The sequence below is a fragment of the Populus euphratica genome, unplaced genomic scaffold, assembly GCF_000495115.2.
Source record: "Populus euphratica unplaced genomic scaffold, PopEup_1.0 scaffold463.1, whole genome shotgun sequence".
Classification (NCBI taxonomy): domain Eukaryota; kingdom Viridiplantae; phylum Streptophyta; class Magnoliopsida; order Malpighiales; family Salicaceae; genus Populus; species Populus euphratica.
The window spans coordinates 165,140-175,418 of NW_011500341.1; the positions used below are offsets into that span (position 1 = coordinate 165,140).

General features: G+C 33.6%; 1 protein-coding gene across 1 annotated transcript; it reads left to right on the forward strand.

Moving 5' to 3' along the window:
- The first annotated feature begins 7,207 nt into the window (after nucleotides 1-7,207).
- On the forward strand, nucleotides 7,208-8,033 carry LOC105113840 (peroxisome biogenesis protein 7-like). Its single transcript, XM_011010177.1, has one exon. It carries the CDS (start codon nucleotides 7,329-7,331, stop codon nucleotides 8,031-8,033), a length of 705 nt encoding a protein of 234 aa, XP_011008479.1. The 5' UTR covers nucleotides 7,208-7,328.
- The last annotated feature ends 2,246 nt before the right edge of the window (nucleotides 8,034-10,279 follow it).

Below are 10,279 nucleotides of genomic sequence, written 5' to 3' on the forward strand. Positions count from 1 at the left end.
CTTACCACTAAATAAAAAATAATAAACAAACTTTTCTCCTTCTCTATTGACTATACAAAAACCTTCACCACCTATGGCTAATCAATCAATCTAATGCCGCCACCTTCACATGTGAATAACCTATTTTTAACCCGTATTCAACACAACTTTTTCCTTTTCAAAAAAAAAATCCATTAATCTCTTTTTACCCAAAATAAAAACCTATAAACAAACCAAACAACAACACACACTTGAGTTTAGAGGACTAGCAACACTCATTGGCAATATCTATTCTCAGCATTAGTCAACTCTAAATCAAACCTGTGGCAATCCTAACTTTATCCACTGACGACGACAACAACAACAACATAAAGTGAAAAATGAAGAAGAATATACTCCAGATCCATTAATTTTCTTCAACCAATGATGATGCGTAAGCTCATATGCCAACAATAGTGGTGGTATATAGGACCTATACATTGTCAGTGTTTCCACACTTTTAGAAGCTCTAATGGCTCTTCCACTATATTCCAACTATTTGGGTTTTTACCCGGCCTTTGTTGGAAGGTTTACAATAATTTTGGAATGATTTGGATGATTTGATATGTTTAATAATGTTATGTAAATGTTTGTAATTTGTATGGATGTGTGGGTTGATTAGTAAAAGAAAATGTGTGTGTGTTTGTATTATTTTATTAGATGTATTTGAATGATTAAAACCACGAAGATAAAAAGTAAATGTTTTAACTTCGACAATGATCAAGCTTAAAAAAATTATCTCTTCACAAAATTTAGTTTTTTTTAGTTCCCATGCTTAACATAAAAAAAGGAAAGACAAACAAAAAAAATATTTTTCTTTTTTGCATGTTTTAGCATTATAAGAAATTGTTTGTGTTCTTAGAAATAAAAAAAAAATATGTTTTTATTGCATACATTTATAGGCTTGATAAACTTTTATCAAGCCCATCAAGGGCTTGGTCTAAATAAAATGGCCCATTGGGCCTATATATATATATAAACCTTTTTAAATAAACAATGATAAGATCTTTAAATAAAAGAGGCAAAGCCTTTTTCTTGTGGGTCTAATGTTTATTTTTGCTATTTTTGGGTCTAATACTTATGTTAGAACCCCATCTAAAATTGTTTTATGTAATTGAATTGATGATGAGTATTGACTTTTGGTATTTACCAGATTTACAAAAATCAATCCCAGTATTTATTGACATATAAGTCAAAAATATCAATCTTCATATTTACTATCGCTAGAGTTAGGAATATTAACCTTAATATTTACTGAAGCTAGAGTCAAGAATATGATAGATTGATCATTAATAGTGTCGCACGTCGGAATATCCACGCGGCATTGGCTGGTGAATTTTTATTATTACTGCTTGTGTTTTGCTTGGTTCTTTGGAGTCGCCACCTAGTATTATGATCACCAGGAACCTATGGTTTATGAGAGTCTGAGTAAGGGACTGGTTGTGCAAGGAGAAGAAACATCACCCTCAGTGCACCCTACCTAAGGTAAGCTGCATTATTGTTTGATTATTTTTCTAGGTCGAATTTCTATTCGTTGGTCTTTTCTAAGGTTTAAGGCAGATCTTCCTTCATGAGGGAGTCTCTACCTTATTGGGTTAAATTCTAACCGTTCTAAAGTCTGAATTTTAGGATTATATTTATTTACACCTTGTATCTTTAATACCCGAGGGTGTACTTTATCGTGTAATTTTACACCCCACAAATATTAAAATCTACATCTGGATCCTAGAAAAAAAGTTGGAAAAAGGTTTTTGACATGTTGGCTAAATCCTAATGGATAATCATAAACTAGTTACGATATCTGTTTTTGATTTTAAAAAAAAAAACATGAGAAATATGCAATTTTCGTTTTTTTTATGATAAATATGCTTGGAAAAATTTTAGGATTTGGCCTGAACAAAATATTTTCACTTAACAAAATATTTTTTTTTGATGACTTAACAAAAACCGGGTATTTTAATATAGAATTTGTATCTTTACAGTATAAAAATACAAACCAATATTGACCAAAATACAGCAATAAACTTGCGGAAAATCACAGATTTTTTGGAATAATTTTTAAAAATTTATTTATTTATTTATTTATTTTTTTGGGCTGGACCCAATTAGGCCCATATACCTGGGCTGGACCCAGCAGGCCTAACCGGGTCACCAGCCCTTGGCAAACAAAAGGAACGCGTGAGCTTCCTCACGCGTGCATGATCAGGAGTAATATATTCAAATGTTACTGTTCAAGTGAATTATAATTCACTTGAACAGTGAAATGCAAGGAATGGAATTGCATGCACAGGAACGCGGGGAGCAAACCTGGTGGCGGAAACGATGCTTGGAGACGACAGTGATGGCGTACGCTCGCGAAGATGCAGGTGGCGGTCGAGTGGAGGATGGCTGGGACGGTGGTCAGTGGCTGTGTGGTCCGGTGACAGTTGTTGTTTTCTCTTCTTCTTCCCTGTATAGAGACGTTGCTTCTTCTCTTTATTTCCTTTGCTCCCTCTGTCAACGATGTTCTTCTCTTTCTTCAGCAGCTTCGTGGAGATGCTGGTGGCAACGGCCTAGGGAGTGGCTTGGACGGTGGTCAGCCCTTCTTCCTGTGCGTTTTTCTCTTCAGCTCTGTTCTCCTCTGCTTCCATTTCCTCCCTCTACTTTTCGCGGGGCTGTTGTCGACTGAGAGGGCAGTGGTAGCTGGTGGCGGTGGAGGGGATGTGCCCTGTTCCTGGTGGTGTTTCTATGTTCGTGCTCCAGGTGGCGTTGGTGTCTCGGCGGCTGGCGGTGCAGCTGGGAAGGAGAAAACCAGAAATGATGAAAAACATGGGAGAAAGGCTGCTTTTGTGTCAACTTTGCACCAGATTTCCTCCTCCCTCTAGTCATGAAATTTGCTCCTATTTATAGGGATGGAAAGAGAGTAATCTTTTCTTCAACGAGGAAAAATTATCATCCCTTTATTCGACTCGAGGAATCCAAGCCGTTGGTTCAAAGTGTGCACCTTGAACTGCCAAATTTGGTAGTTCAGGGCTGCAGACTGCACGAGGTTGCCAATTTGGGCCAATAAACGGAGTCGTTTCAAAGTTTTTCGACCCAACCAGATCATTCTCGGGGATAGAGAGGTTTCAGGTGGACATTTTGATGCAGGTTTTGTTGGGTTTGGGGGCCAAACGAGACAGAAAATGCAAGTGAAAAGCAGCTACTCGGGCAACTTTGTGGGGAAGAAGATGAACAGTAACCAAGCGACGGGTCACCTAATCCCTGCCCTTTTTTTAAAAAAAACACAAGAACGGCGCCGTTTTGGATAAAAAATTAGAGATTTTTGCTATTTTACATTTCATCCTCCAGCTTTCAATTTCTTTCAATATAATTCTCTAATTGACCCTAAACTTCTAATTTAATGCAATGTGGTCCCGGCATAACTTCAATTTCAGCCCCAGATTTACGTGTCTTTTGCAATATGGTCCTTGGTCTCGGATTTATACAGTTTCGTCCCTGATTAACCATAAACCTTCAATTTCTTCAATTTGACCGCCGGATTTTGTCAATTAGACCCCTATAGTTCGGGGCCTTTTGCAGATCGGTTCTTGGCTTTGGATTTTGTCAATTTAACCCCTAATTGGCCCCAAAACTTCAATTTTCTTTCAATTTGACCCCTGATTTCAATCAATTAACTTGGTAAAAATTAAATTTGGTCTCTTAAAATTTCAATCTTCTCAATTAAGCCCAAATTAGGCTCCTAAACTTAATGTTTTCACCAATTAAGCCCCAAATAAAATTAATTTGACTCATTTAAAGTATAATTAAGTCCTTACACTTAATTAAATCCTTCATTTGGACCTAAATTAATTCTTAAACATTATTAAAATTTAATTTGGCCCATGATTAAATCAAATTGGCCTATTAAAAATTTAATTATGTTATTGGACTTAATTTTTATGCAAATTTGTCCAATAATCATTTAATTTGACCTTGAATTTATATTTTTTTTCTCCAATTTTGAGCACAATGGGGCGCTAATAGGTCTTGAATCTCCTCTGAAAATTACAGCTTGATTTTTGCCTATTTTTGCAGTCTTTCTAGATCAGCTTTCTCCATATTGCTAGCCTTTATTTTATTTTTTGATTCTTATTTTGAAAAAAAGTGAAATTGAGGAAATAACCCAGAATTGGGTTATGAAAAATAGTATAACACAAGAGACCCTTAATAATTTAAGACAAAATCAGTAATGTAGTCTACCTCAAGTAGGATATTTTAGGGGTGATAATACCTTCTATTTTACGTAATTAATCTCAGACCATAAAAGTTTTGTTAACCAATTAGAGTTCTTGGTGACCATAATACCAGGTGAAGACTCCTCAAACAAGACCTTCCCTTATAAAAACAAGATGCCATATATTTGTTTATTTTTCTAATTTTTAAAAGTCATCATGATGTTGAGTGTGACATTAAGGACTAAAAAAATAAGAGAAATAAGTTTTTTATAGCAAAATTAAATTACATAAATCTTAAGGGATTGAAGAGGTATAATATGTAAAGTTTGAACACTGGAGTGAACTTTTTGTGAGAACTTTGAAACCATCACTCATTTATAGCACATTTCAAATTTGGTCCATAGTTTTTCAATTTTGTTTGTAGCCAACAAATTTAATTCCATTATCCTTTAATTTGGTGAAAAATGATGCCATTTTTTTTTAAAAAAAATTTTAAGACCAAATAATTTTTTTTTCTAACAATGAGTGCATGGTAAAATGTAATAAGATGAATAATACACATATATATAGTGTTTTGGCCGCAACAATATGAGTTTTGTATAATAATATAATAATATGAGCCTTCATATTTTAACGAACATATACACTGGAATAATGATAAATTTGATATACAATTACCTTCCTTATGATATGCTAGCGATTATATAAATGCTACGGTATGACCATTATATAAATTTAGGTTGGTGTTGCATTCAATTTGGATTTTGCTTATGTTTTCAAAAATTTCCTTTCTTTTTATTTTTATTTTCAAAAACCAAACTGAAATTATTCAAAACAAAACCTTTCTTCATCAGATTTAGATGGAACTAGATAGGTGACTCACTTTATAGTACGAGACAAATCAAAATTTCCCTAATGTAAAAAAAGGATGTTTAGGTGATGGTGAAGTTTTTAAAGAAGAAAGAAATCGGAGATCCAGATTATTAACTTGACTGAGGCCAATAAACTCAATTTACTTAATAATATGATAAAAAAGGCATCAAAAGTAAATAAAGCAATATAAAATAATAATAGTTAACTATAAAAAATAAATTGTCAATATCATATTCAAAAGAAAAGGAAATAAAAGTTTGTTTGAAATTCATCATTGCTTTACCGTAGACATTATTTCACCACTAGAAAAGGCTCACTCAAACAATTACAACACCAATGCAAACGATTGTAAGATGATATTAAAAGAAGTTGCACGTGTCTTCATGTTTATATTTAATGAATCAATTTAATTTAATTAAAAAAAATTCTTTAGTAATAGTTAAATTCAATAAAGAATGACAAATAAAAAAACTCGAGATAACCCAAGTCATTTTAAAAATTAATGATCAATCAGATAAAAAACAAATAAAAAATAGATTTTAATCTCTATTTTAGTAAATATTAAAGGATGAAATTGAAAATCGAGCTTCTTAAATAAGCTCAGATCTATAATTTAACAACTTTTGAATTTGGGATATTAACCAAGGTTTAAGAGATTTGCTTTTTTTTTTTCTTTTTAAAGGATATAATCAGTTATATGAAAAAAATTAAAAGAGGATGAAATAAAAAAAATTACAAATTATTTTATATAAAATAAATAGTAATCAAAAGAACATGTATGAAGTTTGAAGGAAAAACAAATTAAAGAGCTGTTTTGAAAATTTAAAAGGTCATGTGTGAAAATCAACGAGAGAGAAAAGAAGAAAAATACACCACTAGCGCCAAATCTGGGATTAATTGGTCACACGTGTTTCCATGAATTAAGAGGTAACATCGCTTAGAAAAACCAGTATTTGGTTACTAGGAGATATCATATGCGTCACTTGAAAACTAGCATTGTTGGTAATGGTAATGAAAATAGAGATTTCATCGTTCTTTAGTTTTTTTTCCCATCATCCTTCTATTTTTTCCCCTCAAACTTGCACCTTATTTTTTTAATTATTATTTTTTTACTTTGATTTTTTTTAAATTAATGTTTTTTTTTCCAGTTTCATCTTTCAATATTAAATTAATTGAGAATTGAAATTCTTGATTGAGATTGAATCTAGGATCTAATAGGTAATGAGTTTGGGATATTAACTCAAGTTTAAGACATTCACCTTTTTTTTTTTTCTCTTTTTTAAAACTCATGTTCTTTTAGTTCTATCCTTCGACTTTTATTTAATTGGAGATTGCTTTCCATTATTTTTTATTTTTTTATAAAATTTTTCACTGATTTTAAAAATAACTCATATTATCTCAAGTCTTTTTATTTATTGTTCTTTATTAAATTTAGCTTTTTTTTAAAATAAATTCTGATTTAAAATTAAATTAAATTAGTTGATTAGATATAATCATGCTTAATTCATGATATTTTATTTGATTTTATTTTTTTGATTGTTACTTTGACGATACGTGCAAACCCTTTCGATATCATCATACAATCTTTTGCATTAGTGTTAAAATTGTTTTGGTGAATTCTTTTTAGCGGTTGGGTAATGTCTATGATGAAGTAATAGTAAATTTTCAATAGGTAACCTTTAGAGATAACTTAATTAGTTAGATATTGAGTTTATTCTCTAATAATCACAAGTTTGAGTTATTTTATTGCTACTGGAGATTTATATATTCATTAATTTTAAAATATGTAAAATTAGTGAAGATGTGTGGAAGATGACTCGAACATCTACTTTAATAAATAAATAAAAAATCTTCAATATGCCCATTTATTTCTTTTAAGTATAATATTATCAACTTATTTTTTTATAATTAATTTGTTTCCACTTTATTTACTATCAATATATATTTTTAATTAAATGATTAATTTAATCAAATTTATTAAATCAATCAATTCAATGAATTACATCTCAGATTTTTCTCATTTCTTTGAAAATAATAGCATAGCTGAACATCAATTTTCATTTTTTCAAAAAATTTGACGCTCTTGTAGCACCTACAAAGGCACGTTTGAACCATTCTTTACATGATAATAATCAGTGTTCGAATTAATCCTCCACTTTCTCGAAGATAACAAATCAATCCAGTCCACCACCAAACCAAACATTCCCAAAATTCGAACCACCTCGTTTACCATTACCAACAATGCCAGTCTTCAAAACCCCATTCAATGGCTACTCCGTCAAATTCAGCCCATTTTACGAATCTCGTCTCGCCGTCGCCACTGCCCAGAACTTTGGAATCCTCGGCAACGGTCGTCTCCACGTCCTCTCCTTACCCCCAGCACCCTCCTCCCCTCTAACCGAACTCATCTCCTTCGACACTGCTGATGGCATCTACGACCTTGCCTGGTCTGAATCCCACGATTCCCTCTTAATCGCAGCTGTGGCCGATGGCTCCGTCAAGCTTTACGACACGGCCTTACCTCCAACACAAAACCCACTTCGTTCACTCCAGGAACACACGCGTGAAGTTCACTCAGTCGATTACAATCCCACGCGCCGTGATTCTTTCATCACCGCTTCCTGGGATGACACGATTAAATTATGGACCCTTGACAGGCCGGCGAGTATTCGTACGTTTAAAGAGCACGCGTATTGTGTTTATTCTGCTGCGTGGAACCCGAGGCACACGGATGTTTTTGCATCTGCTTCCGGGGACTGTACTGTGCGAATCTGGGACGTGCGTGAGCCGGGAAGTACGATGATTATTCCAGGTCATGATTTTGAGATTTTGTGTTGTGATTGGAATAAATATGATGATTGTATTATTGCTACTGCATCGGTGGATAAGAGTATTAAAGTATGGGATGTAAGGAGTTTCAGAGGTCCTTTATCTTATGTTTTGTGATGGACCAAACAAGTGCTATCGAATAAGCATAACATTAAGAGTTAATGCCTTCAGTGTACAATAGAAATGAAATGGACATTAATTGATAATGCTATTTATCAACCTCTCTATTGTTGAATTACATGCATCGCCATGCATTATGTTTGACTGATTGAACAATCTATATGCATTAGATCATGGCACTTTACTTGGTTAGTTAACGGGGGAGAGGGATGTTGGGGAGGTAGGATCATGCTTGGTTTGCAAAACCATCATTCTGTTGTATCCAACTTTGTGATGCTTTGACCTTTTGTTGTTTTCATTACATCCTTTGCAAAATATAAATCAGCATGGCATACAACCCCTGGTCTGTTTAATATTTTTAATTTACAAATGCTGTTATTAAGAGTGCTAAAATCACTATATGATTATTAATTAATCTACTCTTTGCGGAGTGCTTCTTTAATTGAAATTGAAAGGATGAACTAAGGGTATCTAGTGGAGTTGATTCTACTTTGCAATTTTTGTTCTTCCTATCTCATATTTCCTGAGTCCTTGAATAGCACCGATTTCTTTTTGATAAATATTTTTAGTTAGGATTCCTCTATAGCAAGTCTATGTGTTTCATGTACAGGATTTGCAGATTCTGTGCAAGATCATATTTGATTTTGGGGTTTGAGATTAGATGTTATGCTTTTGTCACCATATTCTTGTGTTGAATTTAGGTGTAAAAAATTGCATTTACCAGTGAGATTCTTGCTCTTTGGGGTTACACAAGTTTCATTGTTGATAAGAAAAGGAGAAAAAAAAGAGACAAGGTTGGGATCAGGCCCTCGTGTTATATTTAAGTTTTAGTTCTTTTATATAGAAATTCGATTGTTGAATAGTGTATGGGAGAGGATCTACTCTTTTTAAGGTTACTATCTTAGCCTAAGGGGTAGTCTAAATCCTATGCAGATAGAATTTGGCCTCTATGCAAGGGGAAAGCCACCTGTTCTCATTTTAGCTTCCAATCACCTAGGAAGACCTTTGATTTCCTGTCAAGATATGTTTCTTTATCCAAAAACTTATAAGCATTTATCTTTTGCTTGTGGTGTTTGGATGGCTTTAAAAGTGACCTCATGTTATGGGTTGGAGATTCAAACCAACTGTAGTGCAATATATGAACTGTTTATATAAATAGCTTCTTTGTGTTTATTTTTTGGATATCCAAAAACATGAAGGGATGATGGCTTTTCAAGGCATGTCACAAGTTAGTTGGGTTTGTTTGAAAACCAACCCAGCTTCAAAGTTGGATTAGCATCTTCCTCCTCAACACAATACCTCAGACATGAAGTGGTTATTCCAGGTTAGGCTTAAACTGTTTTAATACACATGCAGAAGCTGCCCGAGCTTGATTTGCAGTAGATGGGTGCATAGAAGCTCTTGGAGTTTGTTTGCCTAGAGCTGAGAGATGAGGGTTTACGTAGTATAGCTCATGATGTTCCCTAGCTCATATTGATTGTGTTGGAAAATTAACATGCTGTTACATTTCCTCTTGAACTGAATCTGTTGAATTTTTATTTTTTTAATGAGAATCTTTGGATGGTGTCTCTCTGCATGTTAGAGAATCTGATGAGCAAAGTGGCATCGCAGAAAGCCATTGCTTTTCTTTCACATTAGCACCTGGCTCGCTATGATGCCTAGACAACTTGTTATCTTCTTACTTACATTCCAGAGTGATTAGGAAAAAAAAGTCGTTACACTTTGGCCTTTTGATAGATTTGTTTACTATCTTGTAGTGCGCATGTATCAGGTTTTCCTAAGTGGATGAGATCAGGTGAAACTAATGCGGTTGAAGTGGCATTTATTTCATGTGATAACTGAGATGGGTGGTATTGTTGAATTAGAGGAGTAAATGGCATTTATTTCTAATGAAGTTTTAAGTATACCATGGATGTATTTGAACTGAATTTAGTCAAGTAAAGCTGCTGAATTCCAAAACTTGGCTAATTGTGCAAAGTCTATCCATTTTAAATCATTTTGCTTGTTAGCTCCTTATTAGTCACTGATAGTAGTGTTGAAGTATGGTTTCTAAGTATTTGCAACCGTTGACGAGGTCCTTGGTAGAAGCAGGGATCATAATCTAGGTGTGCGCTTAAAAAATCAGATGCATTCCTGTTTTCAGGTAGTCTTGTAAAAGTCCAGGCAACAAATGTGTTATGGTGCTGGGTTCCATGAAATACAGGCAATTTTTGCAATTGCTTTTGTGCTGTAGGTAGTTATCT

Bases quoted from the DNA above. Each gene is read 5' to 3' on its own strand.
- LOC105113840 (XM_011010177.1), top strand. From the start codon at position 7,329: ATGCCAGTCTTCAAAACCCCATTCAATGGCTACTCCGTCAAATTCAGC.